The 19,815-nt window shown below is 33.8% G+C and overlaps 1 protein-coding gene across 1 annotated transcript; it reads left to right on the forward strand.

Moving 5' to 3' along the window:
* Window positions 1–722: 722 nt before the first annotated feature.
* Window positions 723–16,189, forward strand: LOC149798297 (folate receptor alpha-like). The gene is made up of 4 exons (XM_089960573.1): window positions 723–1,120; window positions 2,868–3,059; window positions 13,903–14,038; window positions 14,692–16,189. Exons 1-4 carry the CDS (start codon window positions 971–973, stop codon window positions 14,961–14,963), a joined length of 750 nt encoding a protein of 249 aa, XP_089816699.1. The 5' UTR covers window positions 723–970; the 3' UTR covers window positions 14,964–16,189.
* The last annotated feature ends 3,626 nt before the right edge of the window (window positions 16,190–19,815 follow it).

Consider the following 19,815-nt stretch of genomic DNA (forward strand, 5'->3'; position numbering starts at 1 on the left):
GGTTCGAATCTTATACTTTGGAACAGCCCGGGTCGTTTACCGAAGTGCGCACATCGACTAAGCACTTTATTCTGATTGATTTGACACTAAATAATCTACTTGTATTACTATACCGTAAAACTCCAAATCAAAACCAAACCATGATTGATTTAGACGCTATATACCTGTAAGTGTAGAATGGCGACGATAAATCGGTATTTAGTTTCATTTACATTTGCTTTAACTGAATAAGAAGTGTCCGACTACATAACTTTAATGCTCGGATATGACACAAAACAACCCACCGATCCGGAACTATATCTTTGGAGATATAAGAACCAATTGTTTCACGAACCCTGCTTTCCATATACAATGATAATAACAATAATGATAATGATGACGCAGTGACCAATTTAAAAATGATACCAGACCGACTCAACTGTGTTCTTTTGGCAAAGTAACATGATTTGTGTGTGTATATGTGTGTGTTTGTGTGTGTGTGTGTGTGTGTGTGTGTGTGTGTGTGTGTGATTTTTAATATATCTTCAACGATTTTATTAGTCATATCGATATGATTTGATTAACACGTTTTCTCTAAAGGAGACTTACCGTATAGGGTAGAATCTACTTTTATTTAATATCACAGACATATATTTCTTTGGTTCAAGATACGTTTTACTGATAAACATTCCTTTGCTCTCGAATATTTGCATATCAAGGAGCAGCGGTAGCTCAGTTGGGAGTACGCTTGACTCGCGGTTTTAATACCCGTTCAGCCCAGCCTGGGTCGGCTAACTTGGTGTGTCCTTAGAAAGTTTAAAAGAGCAACAACTCTCATTACGGCGACAGTAATGTGTTAAATTTGCCGTTAACATGAACCAATCAAACAACTAGCAAGCGAATGTTTACAACGAGCATAGATAAGAGTTAGACAGAGGTGACTACAAAATTCAACTGCTTTCGGTAAACACAGTAGTGGATTGAGTTCATAATGGACGAAAAATCCCTATATCTAGTATCATTTACATTTAATGTAATTAGATTAACAGTGGCCAAAGATGCGTCTGACTACCTCAATTACTGCCCAGATGCCGTATACCACAAAAAGATTCCCGGACCAGAACCCGAACTCTTTGGGGAGGTAAAAATCAATTATTTTATAAATGTTGTTTTTTGTTTACAGTAATTATTATTATTATTATTATTGTTGTTGTTGTTGTTGTTGTTATTGTTATTGTTGTTGCTGCCACTATTGTTGTTGTTGCTCTTATTGTTATTGCTATCGTCATCACTGGATTTATTTAAGATTCACCAATAATTTGTTTTCATGTCTGATAATGTTTGTCCCCAAATCAGTTATATAGTAGTTTGATTATTATAATGTGAGCCTAGTGGTTAGAGCATCCGCCTCAAATGCGGGAGGTCGCGGTTTCGAACCCCAGCTGAGTCATTCAAAAGACTTTTAAAAATGATACTAACAGCTGCCTTTCTAGGCGACCAGCATTATGAGAGGTCATAGTTAGGACTGGACGGCCTGGTGTCAGGATAATGTGAATGGGTGGGACATCATGCTACATGTCTGCGGCATGATACCCAAGTGCTAGACATCAGTATAAACTGCCACGCTGCGTACATTGTAGTTATATGACAGTTAACATTGTTAAAGCTACACACACACACACACACACACACACACACATTAAAATGTGTTTACCTGGATATGTATGCGCTGAAGCCATTCAACTTCAAAAATGGGATTGACGGATGGAAGGTTGTTTATATCTTGCCAAACATTGTTTGTCGAAAATAAACGTGGCTGTGAACATTGTTTCTCGAAAACAAAACTTGTGAACTTTAATTTCAAAACGTTCAGATGAGACGTAAGAAGTTGTAAAAAAATGCAAGAAAGCATTAGTGTACCTAATTATTTAAATGTTCTCGAAATGTTCATGATTGGCTACTGCTTCCCTTTTAGTACTATTCTTCCACGCTTCACTAATTTTCATTCAAATATTATTTATAGAAATATATTTTCGACAACAGCGACAGTATGTTATGTTATTCTGCTGCATTTAAAAATTAATTATTAATCGACATCGAAATAATCCAATGGTTCGTTGATTTTCCTTGGATAATTACACCGACCTTTTTAGATAGCAGTTTTTGATGTTTCAAATATTAGATATATGTATCTGTTATTTGTGTATATTACTGAGCTCCGCCCATTTATGTGGCTAGCTCATCAGCGTGATCAAAGAATGATAAATGAAAAGATACACCTTGACATTTCTCAAATTTATTTAACAATTAATGCAAAAAATAAAAAGCTAGAAACAGCGGTGGATAGAATCACCAGAATGGACCGGATCGGAGGCAATCATTGGGAAGGAGCTGAAACGTGTGTAAAATATTTGTAATCAATATTACTTTTGTATTTGACTGTATAATCACACATTTACGCAATAAAAGGTGTGCGCTCAACGAAAACAAAAAAACACCTCTATAAACGCAGAACACTTATCGATCTTATATTTATGGAACCGAATACTACACACACGATGATATCAAAACATAAATTATAAAACGCAATTAATTTTCAATACAACTTAATAGATAATCATAAAAAAATAAACATATGTTCGCTTTAAACGCAATTAACAAATATAAGGGCTTTAATTAAAAAAATACATTTCATTTCGTTTTAAATGCTTACAATTCTGAGTAACATATTTGTTAATTGAAATAATAACAAAGGACAATAAACAGTATCTAAACTTTATTTCATATATATATATATATATATATATATATATATATATATATATATATATATATATATATATATATATATATATTATATTACATTCTCATATATCTATATATATCAGTGTGTACCATGGAGAAGCAGGGCCTGTTGCAACTCCAATTCCACAGTAACATTTCACAATAAAAGCACCTGGCTGAATTTCAACTGGAACCATTGTCCAAATCACACGATGTCTAATAAATGCAAGACGAGATTTCTTCAAGACTTGTGTTTCTATGAATGTTCTCCAAATACTGGTCCATGGATTCAAAAAGTAAGTGCTAGTAACAACGACAATAAAAGAAGAGTAGTTCGGAAATGACCGATGATGACCAATGATTTGTTTGCAACTTAAAATCTTGTATGGGATAAGAAAGCATTAAAATCAAAATTAAAATACCACACGATCACATTATGTTTTAGTGCATTGCACTTTCGTACAGGGATTCTATAAAATTGCTAGATCAGTAATTTTATATAAAAAAAGATTTTTATAGAGATACAATTTTCCCACGGAACACATGTTTTGTAGACGAGAACGTTAGAAATCAAATTGAAAATCATTAGACCAATGTACATAGTGTTCTCTACTAGAATTTTCAATGAATGTAATGCCTTTTTGTTTTGAAAAATATTTTTTGCATTAATAAGTGGTATGAATTATACGAATATTTTCGGGCTGCTGCATGGAATCATTTCACTAAGTAAATAGCTTACAATAGACTCTGTGATGAAATTAGAAATGCCACAATGTAGTTGCAGATTTGGTGAAATAAATATAAATAAATTCTCGATTTAGTCAAGACTATATAAATACTGTGGATTCTATTGTACTTGCAGACGATTTATGTTTTCATTTTGTGTTAATATTTCTCGGAAATATTTCAAATCTATACTAATCAGGATAAAAAATATGAAAAGATATAACAGTGAAATTACAATTAGTTTATAGATAGCTATATTTGTATGGATCATTTGATAGAACAGCTGACTAAACATTTAAGACATTAAATATTTTTAAAAAATTGAAACAGTTTACAAATATGGGGTGTAAATATTTGAGGAAAGACCTTTACTCATAATAATATGTGAATAGCTTTGAAAGAAAAAACGATAAATGAGACTGTCAATGATTGATACTGATTCTTTAAACATTCATCTGGAAATAAAGGACGTATGCAGTAAAAACGTTTTGTGGGTAAAAGTCAATCCGTTATTCCGGAACATTAAAGACGAAAATAAAGTTTTAAAACAAATGCTATAATGATTGACAATTTGTTATCATGTTTATTTCTCAAACCAAGTCAGATGCAATGATTGTCATTGTAATAACGCATATTGTCATTGAATGATTGTTTCTATAAACTACTGTATGAACTGAAAACCCGTGGTATAACCAAAGCCTGAGAGACAGCATGAAATCTGTTCTGTCGACAGTGAGGTAGTCTTAAACTTTACAATACAGTTTTTTATTTATTATTTAGCGATTGGATATTTAATTTCTAAGACACAGCATCATACTGCAAAACAAATGTTTTCCAGTTTACATTTGTGACATCCACCGGATACTATTCAGAGGCAATTGCGAGTGAAATGTTAAATCAAAAGTTCTGTGGAAGAGATAACTGATACAGTGGACAATGATCTGTTAGCATGTGAAAGTCAAGTTGTGTTCTAAACTTTTTCCATACACAAACCACTGGATATCTTGAGGACCAGTATTTTCCTGATATGATCATACCATTCTAAATTTATTATTCTTAATACCTTGTCAAAGCCTATTTGTCATACACGAGATAAGTAGCGTAAATACTTGTTCAAGTGCTGAAGATATTGTAATCATTCAGCTTGTAAAGGTCATAACGTCTGTCAGATATGGTGATGCTTTTGATATGCATTCTGCCCGTGTTTATAATCAAATTGATAGCATCTCTTTTTACCTTCACATCGAACGAAGAAACTATGATATTCGGATTCCGCTTTGTAATTGCTGTCTGTTAAGTTTCCAGAGAGTAATGCTTCTTGGATCCTATACAATACACTGATGTCTTAGCTCTTTTTGGTATCTTGCCCTGCTTTTTATGGGTTATGCATTGCCATTAAGTGTGCTAAATAAAGAATTAATGTGCTTCGTCCACATGCATTCTCCATGTCTGTATAGATGAACTTGTAAGAAAAATGAATATTGACACCCAATATGTACATGAATTCTGTTTGACCATTAATTTGGGTTGTTTTGGATTTTCACGTTTAACAATTTTTCTGGTTTTGTTGGTGCATATAGAGCAAATACGTTATATAGGTTGTCTAAAGACTGTGTTATAAAACTCTACAGTTTTTATCAAAGCAACCAAGTGTCTTTGTTCTGTTTTCATTCACTGAACCGTGCTTTTTCTCTGTAATTGATATTTGATAGATAGTTGTTTCCTGTGTATGAATTAAGGTTAGCTAATGCTTATCTATTGTTGCATTCATAACTAACAAACTATGATACTACTATAAGCTTTTATTTTATATCCTGTATGAATAGGTGATGATATTTTGTTTTTCGTTTAAATTAATAAAATTTTATTTACGTATTTCTTTTACACTGTAAAGAACAAGTAGGCAAAAAGTTCGTTGCTTATCTCTAAGTGCTACGAATCTGTGGTCAAAATACAAGTACAAGAAAGAAAAAAACCCAACAAGTTTTGTTAAACTTAACAAACAATTTAATCATCCAAGTTATAAATGAAATCTGTGAGAGCAAACGGTATTATGAAGTGAATCAAAGCTAATCCTTATAAGAGTCTATGAAAAGTCGTATATAAATGAAAAGTTCCTTATAAATTTAAAAATCTTAAATATACTGGTCCTCCAAGAACCGTGACGTTGTCAAGATGGCGTTGTACTTTATTCCTTCGAATAAGTTATAACAATTTCAGACTAATATTATCGTCCAAACAATGAGCACTTTTTATTTCCACTGAACTGTTCAAACATTTTTTTCCCTCTCGAATAATATCTAAGTACAACATAAATCATGCGTGCAGACTTACAACAGGAACACAAAAAATGTGAATTACTCCAACATCAGAACGAAACTGATTGCTTAGTTCTCTGTTTATATACATCGTCTATAGCGACTATATTTCGCAATAGACCACACGTGATGGAACTTACTATTAATTTTGCGTCCAACTGGCCTATTCATGTGACCTAGCCCAACCGATGGGAAGTTACTGAGTACTTCTAGAAACGCCGAAACTCCACCAGTCAACGAGAAATTAAGCCAATGGTCATTAGGTGTTATTATTAAGATTATTATTAATAATTGTCAACACATACGTAAGTATCTATTTATTGATCCCATGTAGTACTATGCTCTTAACAGACTCCTGTCACGTGTGCAATGTGTATTTGAAGATATTCTGTACAATTTACAACTATACATAACAATTATAAAAATGAGATAAAATCCGGTAACATTTTTTCAGACGTTTCATCATTGTTTCTGTTTATTCAGTACTATATTACACCAAGTTGATATTAGTAAAGAAATTCGGCAAATGTAACATCTTTTATCATTTTGATCTTCTCACTTAAATTGAATTGTTAATAATAGATCTTGTTGTGTTTTTTGTAATATTCGTTTTTATATTTGTGTTCTCATCTGTTTCTTTTTGTTATTTGTTAAATCATTTTTCTTTTCCATCTCTTAGAGAGTATTATTGTTAGTAACAAACATTTTGTGAAAGTCGGTAGTGTTAGTGTCTTGGATGGTGGTCTAATTCCTCTATAACTGTCTGAACTGTAATTAGAAATTGCTCTGTGATTATCGGACTTAATGCATATCCTATCTTAAGTTTGTTGTAAATATTGAAAAAAAATATATATCATGTTTCTGATTTCAATTACTGTTTGCAAGTTATGTATGGCTTTACATAAGGTTCAGACTCTATGTGTTAGCAATTTATGTGCATCTAAAGAAATGATGTCCTCATCTATTCATTTATCTGTTCTCGTCTATTCATCTATCTTTTCTCGTCTATTCATCTATCTGTTCTCGTCTATTCTTCTATCTGTTCTCGTTTATTCATCAATCTGGTTCTTTGGATCTGAGATTTTGTTTGCTCTTTCGGTATCACTCTGTTAAATATTCAGTACCTGATGATTTGTTTGCAACCTGACATATATATATATCATTATCTACATGCAGCACAGGATTTAATGATGTTGCACTCAAGACGAACTTCGCCTCAGCTGACGGAGCACTTTGTGTCCTTCCACTCATTTGTATATAGGAAAGGGACAGCTTAGACTTTCTAGTGATAACCGGTTATTCGACTCTGTACATATTGTGCTATACGAAGATTTCACCGTTTAAGGTGTTACTATCATAAGACTCGCATTCTCCTTCAGAGATGCTGCACGATTTGTGTTTGGTTTTCTTCAAAACTGAAAAGTAACCTTGATTTTTCCCAGAGGTGAGGATTTATTGTTTAGATTCAAGGTTATTTCTTTGTAACAACTTTGTTAGGTAAAAATCAATATCCATTATTGATGGTGGCCTATTGGAATAACAATAGAGCACGATGCTGCCCACAGAAAAGAGAAGAGCTTATCTGTGTGTGCCAAATTGTTTTGATGTGCGTTTTTGTTTCAGTCGATATTTGTGAGCAAGTGTATGTTATTTAATAGCCCCAAAAGTTAAAACATTTTACCAATGTGTACGTTACCGTTGTTTGTACAGTGTTAACACTATTTTCTGGTCGTCGATGCTTTTTTCAATAGTCGAGTGACGTAGAGAAAATGGAATAATTAGCTCTACGGCTTCTTTATTATCGATGTTTCATGGAGAAACTATTAACTTCTCGATGTCTTCAGAAACATGTTGTGTGCAATGCTACAAACAGATTTAAACGGAATGCATGATAAATAGAGTATATTATCGCTTTTGCTTCATTCGATGTTGAATTGCAGGGAAAGCTACCATTTTTATTACTTGAAAAAAGTTAAAGGTTAAAGGAGTTTTGATATTGGGATGTATATACACAAAGTCTTGTCCTGTTGTTCTTTAGTTTTGTTCATTTTCATGATATCTAGTGGCTTACTTTGTAAAAGCTTAGTATCTCATCAACGTTTTAAACAAGAACGACTTCACGTTGTGCCCATATAAACAAGATGCTAAAACGTTATACACTCTCACCTTATCAAACAACACGTCGTGCTGTTAGATTCCTTGGCGAAGTATCCTTTGCTTATTTTTTAGTATCAACCATGTTTTCAATTGACTCCTAATGTTCACAATGTTCTGTTTGAATTGCAAGTCAGATTAATATGCATTTTAAACTGGAAGGCAGACTGAGTAATTTTTCAATGATACTTTGAATCAGTCATGACAAAGGAATATTCTGTTTTGCATTATGCTACGAGTCTATGCTCTTAAAATAAGTAACAGAAAAGAGTGAAAGACAACACGCTTTGTAACATTTAACAAATAATTGAGATCGCTCCGGTGGCCTAGTGGTTAGTGTCCGCCTAAGATGCGGGAGGTCGTGGGTTCGATCCCCGGTCGAGTCATAGCAAAGACTTACAAAAATGATACTAACAGCTGCCTCGCTTGGCGCTCAGTTTTAAGAGGTTAGTGTTAGGACGGGTCGGCCTGGTGTTAGGATAACGTGACTTGGTGGGACATCATGCTACATGTCTGCGGCATGATGCCCAAGTGATATACATCACTAGAAACTGTCACACTGCAGACATTGTAGCGATTTGACTGAAAAATTGCTAAAGCTACGTTAAAAATCCAAGTCACACACACAACAAATAATTATTTTCTATAGAATACAAGGTGAAAATGAGGAAAAACTTAAGGTATTGCGATTTAAATCCCAGAATAATCCAAGAATTAGCTCAGACGCAAGTCGTAGTAACTGAAAGTCTTGAATACATATTCAGCAAAAGTCCCGAAGAAATCAAAAACTGCAGTCAATTACGTGTATGTTATAGGTTATGGAGTGCTGATGTGTCAACCGTCTTTTTGTTGAATCACAGTAATATAATTCCAGACTTAACTTCAGTATAGATTCCAGTGAATGTCTTCATCCCGGAATTTAATCGGAGCACTCTTGTATTTCCAGAGAAAATAATCACCTGAATTGAATAGTTTGAAGAAAAACAAAATTCAGCCCAATCTGGTCACAACATAATACAACTTGAAATTGCTCGATGTTAAAGTACGAATGGTAAAATCCTCACAGTTACAATATATAAATAGTTCTCTATTTACAGGTCACAATTAGCATTTTCTAAAAAAAAACAACATTACTTAACGGAAAAAAACCTTCTAAAATAATCTTGAACAAGGTCAAGTCTAGCATACAATGTTACATTACAACAACATTTTATGAAATAACAAATTTTAAATCTAACAAACAAACAATTAAATTAAATATACATAACAATCAGCTGACTTCTGTCGACAAAACATTAAGGTGTAAGTGAAGATGACGTATGCCTAGATTATGTACATATCACATGATTCGAAGTGACCTGTTTGATATATTCAAACAGTAACAGTATAGAAAACGTTTCCACTGGTTAAACATGAGGTGTATAATTCGGTTGGAGGCAATCCCAATTAGGCAACAAAAATCCAGTACAGTATTCGATTCCTTTTCTTTATATTCACTTTTACAGATCTTTTTCAGTTTTACACATTTCTTTTTCGTATGTTCCATTTCAAATAAATATGTTCAGTTGGTGTTTGTACACATTCAGGTTATCTGCAAATGGAACTACTGGTGCTTTCAATCTTGCTGTTATCTCGTTTGTGAGTCTGTTGCAATCCTGCAGGCAGAAATAAGCACAGCCAGCTGGTTCATCTTTGTTTGTCCTTGAATTATTTCGCCAACTCAAAATGTTCTCCAAGATTAAATATTATCCGCTCTATGGCTTTATTTATGTTTCTAAGCAGCTAACATACAATCAGGTGTTGGCAATTCAAATCATTTTTGTACAGTTTTATGTTCGTCTATATTTGTTTGTCCCCTTGAGGTACTTACACTCATAATTTGGTGTTATTGTGAAATGTGTGCACATAAATTAAGTTGTTTCACCTCTATGCTGTTTTTTTTAATTTGACTCCATATTACATTTTACATTGAACTGATATTTAGACAGCTGTATTCGTATCTCAAATGAAACATGATTCTTTAGATAATAATTATGGTAAAATTATTAGTTTTTAAATGCCAGTAGGAAACTCAAAAGTCAGAGGTATAAACCATAATTGTTCAATTTTGTTAATTTTTCCCAAAGTTCAGGCCGTATTGTGAGTTTGATCTTCTCACTATCATTACTGTCCAATTTTAAAGTATATTTATCTTTTTAATGAGTTTATATTTGAAAAATTGAGTTTCAGTGTAGTGAAATTTAAACTCTTTAAACTTCTTTATATTATCAGGAATATTATTAGCAGAAAGCGGAACTGCAGGTGGTAGTCTAGTGCTTTACTTGGTTTCTTTTCAATTTGTAATCCATTTATTAGAATTGGCAAAACATGTACATTATTGGCATAATTAAAAGTATTAATTTGAAATTGGATTTTCTAGGTTAAATCTGAGGTAATTAGGTAGTATAGGGTTGTCACAGTTCAATATAGTAAAGTTTTACCCAGTGTTATATATATATCTGATTTAATTCATATTTATTTTAATTTAATTGTTTGTCAGTTTTAATTTTTGTAATTCTATTATATGCTATTATAATGTAAATTTATTCACTGGAGATGATATTTTTCCAGAAAATCGGTTGACCTGAATCATTTTTTTTTCAAACACCAGGTGTTGATCTGAATCCTGACCTTGTTTCATAATTCGTAGCAACCTTCGTAAACAAGTTCTATTTTATTTTAAAATGATTTTGGTCAGGGTTATTTTTGGTGTAAATACGATCACGTGACCCCCCTTTCGATTTCGCAATTCCGGTTTTTCCAATACTGCGCATTTGTTAGTTTTAATAGAGATGCATAGAGAGAGAGAGAGATTTCTCTGTTTTGGGCTCTTTACACTGATGTCAAGTTATTTTGTTGTAGCCAGATTTTGAGTTATAATTTTCTTGAGATCCATTGGATTTCAAAAGGATTAATTCTTTATTCTCTGGAAATATTTTGAGGAGTGCTCACACAGAAATTTTGGAAGGCATTGCTTACAAATTTAATTTGGATTTCCAACACCCGAGTGTCGTTATTTATATTTCTACAAGGAACTGTAAAAGACAAGACAGTGCAGACTACAGCATTCGTCATCGTCATCCATCCTGGATTTTCCACCAGGATTCGAACTTGAAATTATTGGAACATTTATTACTAGGACTTTTGCAATTTAATTCGTGGATTATTTTTGGATTATTCTTGGAATATTTTTGGATTTGATTCTTGAAGCCGTAAGTTCTTCACCTTTTTTATTTTTACAGAATATTTCCAGGGAAATAATTTATTTGTTAAATTTTAAAAAGCTTGTTGTTTTCACTTTTTCTGTGTTACTGTTTATTAGAACCTAAACACGTAACACCAGGGAAATTGATGCAATAACACGACCTGTATACCTGTTTTGAATAAAATTAGAAAAAGGTAAAATATTGCCTTTATTTCATGAACATCTGTGTGATTTTCGTTTCACATTAGTTTGTTCAAAGTGTGGTAGATTAGCTTGTAGTACTTTGCAATATATATTTCATTATTTGTAACATAGTCAGCTTTTATTTCTTCTTCAATATGATTTAGTACACTGCTAGGACATCGTATAGATTGTAGTTGGCTTATCACGTTTATCTTGTGTACCATTTTGTAGCTTACTGCTGATCTTCTTGGAAGAACTTTATTCTCTCTCTGTCTATGTCTCTGTTTGTCTGTCACACACACACACACACACACACACGCACCATGCATGCTTTAAACCCTTCATGTGTAGTGGAATATGTTTACATTTTTTCTGAAGGATTCTGTTAAGCCCGTTCAAAAGTATTCAGTAACTTTCATTTTGTAAAACTATTTTCCCCATCAATCTTTATCTTTCCAGCCTTTTTGATGATTTCTCTTAAATCATATCCCGTTTCTATGTTTCGCGGAGACGTATTTTGTGAAGAAACATATCATTATCAAAATGTATTTTTTATCAATTGTTTGTAGTTTATATGGCAATAATGTTAGCCTGTCGATGGTATCAACATGGCTAATACAGACCCTTCAATATGGACATATACTTCTCTCTTGCTTTCTTGGTGTGTTATAAGATTGTTACGTTAATGATTCCTTCAGTTCGTCGTATTTTATTTTATTTTGTCGCTATCATATTAAACGCTTTAAATATTTCCAGAACCTCTCTGAAAACTGCTGAACACAATAGAGTATGGCTTGGTGTCATTATTTACATTGTAAAAAAAAGTAATTCTTTTTAGTGACGCACTTTAATTGTCTTCATAGTATTATAATTCCAATATGTATTAATGGACTGCGTTTTCTACAACTTGATAGGATGTAAACGGTCACGTGCTACAGATCTGGCATTTGTTACACATCGATAATTTTGGGGACTACTTATGGTTCCCTGTTTCCAGGTCATATTATGTGAAGTATTATCTATATCAACACATGTGTCACATATGTCTGGTATTTTAATAATTTACAAAAGTTGGTTGATGTTATGTATATCTATAATTTTTGCAAATTTTATTCATGACTGTAATTTTTAGTGACTATCTCTAGCTAAATTTTGTGTACGTGTATAGGTTCTATTTTAAGATCTTAATAGTTACAAGACTGCGTGGGATCTATAAATAGCTATGATCAAATTACTACTAATAAGATACTATTAGTAGTAAAAATGTTGACAAGTTTGGAGTTGTTTCCAATTGGACAGGTCGGTCAGGTGGGTTTCTTAGAGGAGTTAAGTAATTTTCCATTGAATGGGTTATGTCAAGTAGGTTCTTTTACAATGTCGGAAATTTGCGAAAGTCATGTGACTAGAAGTAGCAAAATGTATTTCCACCATTTTGCTTTTATATAAGAACGTGGTGCTGGACCAACATTAGACCTTGTTTCTTAAGTTCTTGTTGCAACATCAGTCTTCAGATGTATTTAATGTTGTAATTAGACATTCGAGATGAACATTTGTTTGAACTATTCATTGGAATTACAAGGTGCTCATTGGAATAAAACGTTTTCTGGACTATTGTGACCAGCGCATTCGTAGATATGGCATTCATTCTGACAATTCGATGCTTTTGGACTTGAATAGAACTTTTGTAGGATTATTTTTTTATTCAATTTATAATGCTGTAAGTTCCTGTTACGTCTTTATTTTGAAAGTAAATTTAATTGTTAATTATATAAAATAAAAAAATCTTTGTTGGTTTTGCCTCTTTTTGTTGCTTAGTTTATAACCATAGAATCGAAATAACTCATCTGGTATCTTATACGTTCACACAAAATAATAATACACAAAAATATTACTAATCCAGAAATGTTGCATCCTTATAAAAATTTTCAACAAACAAATTATAAGTAGTATAATGATTTTTATGATTTCAATTTTAGTTGTTCTCGAATCACTTATATGAGATTGTAAAATTTCAACAAATAATTTATCCATCAAAGTCATTTGTTAATATTAAAAACATATAGATACAAAATGACAGCATCAAGAGCGAAAACAATAATGACAACGACGATTAATACCATGATGATAATGATAATTAGAAGCATTAGTATATTATTATTATTATTATTATTATTATTGAACAATTTAAACCTTCACCATTTAAGTTCGTCACTGTCAATGAAAGAACAAACAATAATTTCAGGAATTTCAGCGGCAATAATAACAAAAAGAACAATGATCATGATGAAGATTTACATCAAAATGAGATCATTTAGATGCACTTTTGTCTGTTAGTTTTTTGTGTGAACAAGACTGCTTGTTAAACAACATATCAGACGCCGTACTATAATATTTATATATATTGACCAAGCTGGAGATATACTTATTTATTAAAAAAGGAAATAACCTTTTGAACACCACATAAAGTCTGGGGGTTTTGCACCACATTAATGTGGGGATTGTTTATTTTTTCAGGTGTCAATGAAAATCCGGAATGAGCGTCCCTTGAACGTACCAATGTGCAACAGCACGTGTTTGAATTGGTGGAACGATTGTCGAGATGAATATACGTGCTTAAATAATTGGGGCAAAGGATTTAATTGGACCAGTGGTATAAACATGTTTCCTGATACTTTGCGATTATTTTTATTCAAAATGTTTGTTTCATTCTTTCAATTTCACAATAAATGGAGTTTAATAGAAAAGGTGAAACGTATATTAGTGCTTTCGCGATATTCTAAATTAGATTAAAGGCGGTACATATTCAACCATACACAATTTGGCTTCATATACATTTTTCATTTAAATAGTTCCAGATATAATGAAACAGTTATATGCAGATCCCTCGAAAATACATCTCAAGCTTTAGGATGGCCAGGATGTTGTGATTTGAAAATCCAGTGTTTAATCAGGGGATTAGGTGCTGGTTAAATTGCACTCATCAATTACGTCATAGCCAATTATTAAAAACTAGAAAAGGAAAAACAAATCTACAAGGAAAGAGATTTAGCATAGATTATTATCTTCTTTATTTTGTTTTTCTTTTGCTCTTGCAAATATAGTTTCAGCTGAAGAGTACGCGACTTTGTTCATCTTAACTTGTTTGATACCCTTGCTGTAATTATTGATTAAATATGGTCGTAGTTTACAAATTTGTTAATTTTCAGTCATACCATATTGAAAGACTGTCACCTATGTGTTTTGCATGAAATTGTTTCGCAATTTGTTCGGTAAGTGTTTCATCTGAAATTTTTTAATTTGCAGGGACTAACCAATGTCCAACATCTGGTACATGCAGACCATTCACGGAAGTGTTTAAAGATGCAACGACTTTCTGCAACCAGATTTGGGATTTTGCCTGGCGGGTTGTTCCGGATAGTCAGCCCTGTATGAAACTCCAATTTAATGGAAGTAATCCGAATGATGCTGTTGCTCAGTGGAAAGCGAATCAGTTAGCAAATAGGATGAATTCAATGAATGCAGATATGGCTGTAATATCTTTGGTGGCAGTTCTTCTTATGATGCTCTCAGTTTGAAACTGCATATGTTATTATTCCATTCAGTAGAGTTGACCCTGCACGTTGCTCCAATTTTATAGCTGCAATCCACGTGAAGCTATTGCTAAGAGGAAAATGAATATGTTGGAAAAGCATAAATGTGATTGTATTTTACCTTGTGAAATGCTCTGATGTATTCTTTGTTCATAAAATATTGTAATGGTTACTTTTTTTACCAGTTTATAAGAGAATCTCTCTTCAATAGCAGTAACACTAAACAAAATCAAGGCATGTTACAGAACATTGTTTTTGACAATAAGTCGTATTTAATTTATTCAAACGCAATTGTATTTTTCCAAATACACATTTATAAGTAAGCGATAAATCGTTACATTATTTTCTGAAGAAAGGTACTATTGGAGTGATGAATTGGCTTTATATGTCTGAACAAAGTTTATTTTCAAGATTTGTTTTTCTGCCTTCATTCAGTGTTAATTTATACATTTTATTGATTTTTTAAAATCAACTCAAAGATTTATGCGTACAGGACCTAAACAATTTTTTATCTACATTACCATTTGGTCATTTAAATTTTCAGAAATGTTACCGTTGAAATAAGTCTTCAGACAAGGATCATTAGTTCAAAATACTTTTTGTATACCTTTTCCAAAAATATACATTATCTTATTAACTTGCAAGTCAAGGTTACTAACATGGATTATTGAAAATAAGATTTATTTAGCAGCAAGTAAGCAGCAATAAAAGTAGAAAATGATTGAACTTAATAAACAATGAATTAATGAAATTTAAGTGGAAAATGTGGATTTTTTAAAACTACAATCTAGCCATCTTGTTCAAATATTTTATCTATAATATTAAAAACGTAAATGCTTGATAGAAGTTTTATACGTAAAAGTAACCATTTTTTCTGACGCTCTATTTCTTGTTTATATCTTCCAATTATTATTATATGGGTTCCCTTTTTTTTTTTTTTGTAAACGTTTGCTAACTTCCCGCATATGATATATAAACAGATTGATTGATTAATTAATTGATTCATTGATCAATTGGTCGATTTCTGAGGGACCTCTGTTGCTAATCTTTATAAAACGGCATTGCATATAACAGAATAGTGCGTAAGAGACGAATTAAATTTCTGCCTATAATTTCATATTTATGTCAAGTGTCTCTGTAGTTATAAAGACCACGGATACTTTTCTTGCACATTAAATTTTGTGGTACATTTTATATATAACACATTAATAAAATAAACAACAACAAAACAAAATCTTCTTTGTTTTTCTTTTTTCTTGTTCTTTGACTTTCGTTTTCAAGATGGAGGCGAGATTTAGAATTGAGCCAAAAAATACATAAAACGTTATGAAAGTTCACCGATTCAATATAAGTATAAACTAAAGTGATATCCGACCACTAAGGTGGGATTACCGTCACCCATGGTATGCTGACCAGGGTTAAGGTGTGAGGCAGCAACTGTTTAGGGCACCTTCTCTAGCTCCATCTTTTTACTACTGGGGTGAACAGTGTTATCGTAAAATGGTTGCTCCATCACTGAGGAGACTGCCAATTTTTACTGCAGCTTCGGTCAGCTGAAAACGACTTTGTGCCATGAATCGCCTGTGTACAGGTCTGCAGCTTCAGCTCCCAGAGTATTCATACTTGCTGCTCACCATTGCTACATGACGTAAATGTATCAGATGTCGGGGGAGGTGAGTAATATCATGACTTGCGCGTCAATTGGATTTAAGTGAGTGGAAGTTGCACCGAGTCGCCCTTATTCTCTCGCCCAGCACGAAGTTTTCAAAACGTCTTGAGACAAGTCCGAATGCAGTGGAGGGTCATCACTTCTAATGCACCTGAACAGATGCCCTGCGTTATCCACACAGCTCTTGCCATCTGTATTCACAACCGGGGAATGAGCATATCTGCTTCGCTTCCTGATCCACCAGAAAAGACTTTTAAGAGGGAGCAGTTCATTTTTATTTAATTTAGATCAAGTTACAAATTACGCATAAGTAGCCTTACAGGTATCCGCATGGCTGTATTTTTCATTCATCGATAATCTGTTCGGACTATCTAAGGAACTCATTCATTTATATCTGTTTTTTCTATTTGTCATTGCAATGTTTTTTTTTCATATGAACTTATTTTCTAATTTAATATGCGACATTCAAATAATATTTTTAAAAAAAATTAAAATTCACATAAATTTAAGATTCATAATTTGCAAACATCGCTGGAAGAATAAAGGTCGTTTGTGCTGTGTAACATTTCTATATTCCTCTAATAACTTCCTACTGATTACAAATCGCCAACGAACATGAAACAGCATCTGATAATCCAGTTTATAAAGCCTCGCCTCCTGGTATCTTTGTTAGGATAATGTTCCCATGCTCAGTTTTATCAGCAGCAATGTAATTCAGTACAAAATGACACTTTATACTAAGTATATATTCTATAAAAACGGAACTATTCTCACCAAATTTTCCGTTGTCTTTCTGAACAAATGAAAAAAGTTGTGACAGAGTTTAGTTAGTTGTCTGGGCGTTTGCAATCATGATCGACCAGCTGCATTCTGCAATCAGCCGATGTTATATGCAGAAATATTTGCAAATTCACCGTCCCGTTTCACCTCCCGCTCCCAATATATCGTCAACGAACATAAAACAGTATCTGATAGTCCAGTTTATAAAGCCTAACCTCCTGGTTTCTTCGCTGGGATCATGTTCTCACGTGCAATTTTATCAGGAAACTCCTTTTAGGCGCCGATGGCCTAAGTAGAGTATCACAGGTCTTTGCTGATATGGTCAAGACCATAAGCATGGAAGCTAAGGTGTCAGCGCTGCTTGCAGAATGTATTGTCGCTGAGGTTTGTCAGACTAATCCCACCCCACGCTGTTGGAAGTCTGCTGAACGAAGTAATGTATCGCTAGCAAGAGTTGTTGACCTAGTACAAAGTGGTTTCCGCCCGAGGGAAGAACCACTCAGTTAAGAGAGGTTGGAAGTGCAGAAATACCTGCGAAAGTGGAATCGCCTGTTCCTCATCGAAGATGGTATTCTGTATCGAACCGCTTCGCTTGACGGTCAACAAACTAAGCTATTAGTCTTGCCCCCTAGTCATAGACAGCAGTTCCTGAAAGGCATCCATGACGATGTAGTTCATCAGGAGAAGGACAACTGTCTGTGGCTTGCAAGGCAGCGCTTTTACTGGCTCTGGTTAGAGAAGGATCTTGAATCTCCATCTTAAAAAAGGGACAACTTAAGATTGCCGAGTTAATCCCAATACAGACTACACACCCAATGGAACTGCTTTTCATGGGCTTCTTATCACGTGAAGGTCTAAGAGTGGATTCAATCATGTTTTTGTGATCACAGACCATTTTTCTTTCCCTGAAAGGCCCCAAAGCGGCCGAGGCCTGAACTTTGAGAGTTCAATGATAAGGGAACTATATACGTTAGCGAGAATTTCCGAGTCTCGTACTACTCCATATCACCCCAATGGGCAACGGTTCAGCTGAGCGTTTCAACAAAACCCTGTTAAAAATGCTTGGTACACTGGAAGCCGAACAGAAACTGGACTGGAAATCGTACATCGGACCAATCGTTCAGGCCTACAATGTCACTAAAGGTGATGCCACTGGATATTTCCCCTATTTTGTAATGTTTGGTTGGCATCCCAGGCTATCTGTCGACGCGTATTTGGGTACCCATCTTGGAAACGATGGTGCCAAAGATCCGGCCGGTTACGTGCAGAAACATCAACAACGCCTGCAGTATGCTTACATATGTGCTGCTGAAGAGAGCTGGAAACATGCTGCACGTAACAAAGATGTTTCCTACCAAAAGGTTCAAGCCTCCAAGCTACAAGTCAACGATTGTGTAATTGTCAAGATAGTTGTATTCCAGGGAAAGCATGCACTGACTGACCGCTGGGAACACCGCCCTTATAGAATCAAGTAGATACCAAACCCTGACATACCAGTCTACAGGATACAGCGAGAAGATGGCAAAGGAAGCCAGAGAACCCTTCACAGAAATATCTTGCTCCCCTTTAACTTCCTTCCACCTTCCCCTAGCTCTCCTGATCCAAACAAAGTCCCGAAAGACCAAGCTCCAAACAGTCCCATTAACTCCAGTTCTCCACGCTCAAGCCCTGTTCAGCGACCCGGGATATAAGAACACATGGAAACGTAACGTTGCTATTTCTCCCAAATACCGCTCCACCTATTACGCATATCTTTATTTTTCAGTCATAGGTGTGTTGTACGTCAGGCATAACATTTCAGAGTAAACCATTTTGATCTATATATCTTAGCGAGAAAATCGAAAACAGAGTGAAAGTTCATTTAGCAGATATATAAATTACATTACTATTATCATTATTAAACTACTAATTTAATAACTGAGTTTATTTTTACTTTCCGTCAAGAACATTTGTGGTTGCAATTCTTCGAATTTCATTTTGTTCAGTTTTGCTACTTTTTTATATTTCGGTACTACTCATGACCTACTTGACACCCAATCCTCCATGAACTTTTCATCTCAAGCTGCATACGTTCTCGTGCTTCTTTCCCAATGCAATTACTTCCATTTAGGCATTATGGGACTAGGAACGACGTGAAAGATTTACTTACCTCCAAAATTGAAGAACTTCACAAAGTTCGAAAACTATTGACCTCCGAAGCTGAAGATCTGACAAAGGAAATGCTCCAAGGAGCATAAATAATTTTAAGTTTCGCAAAAACATATGCTTAACTCACTTTTATGAAGAATTTTGGTGAACTTAAATGAAAGTCAATACATATTAGATTGACCTTTGCAAATCATCAAAACTAAATAAAGTAAAAGGGGCCATGTGTTTGGAACTATTTTG

The sequence above is a fragment of the Sinohyriopsis cumingii genome, chromosome 6 (assembly GCF_028554795.1).
Source record: "Sinohyriopsis cumingii isolate HCF-2022 chromosome 6, ASM2855479v2, whole genome shotgun sequence".
In the NCBI taxonomy this organism is placed as follows: domain Eukaryota; kingdom Metazoa; phylum Mollusca; class Bivalvia; order Unionida; family Unionidae; genus Sinohyriopsis; species Sinohyriopsis cumingii.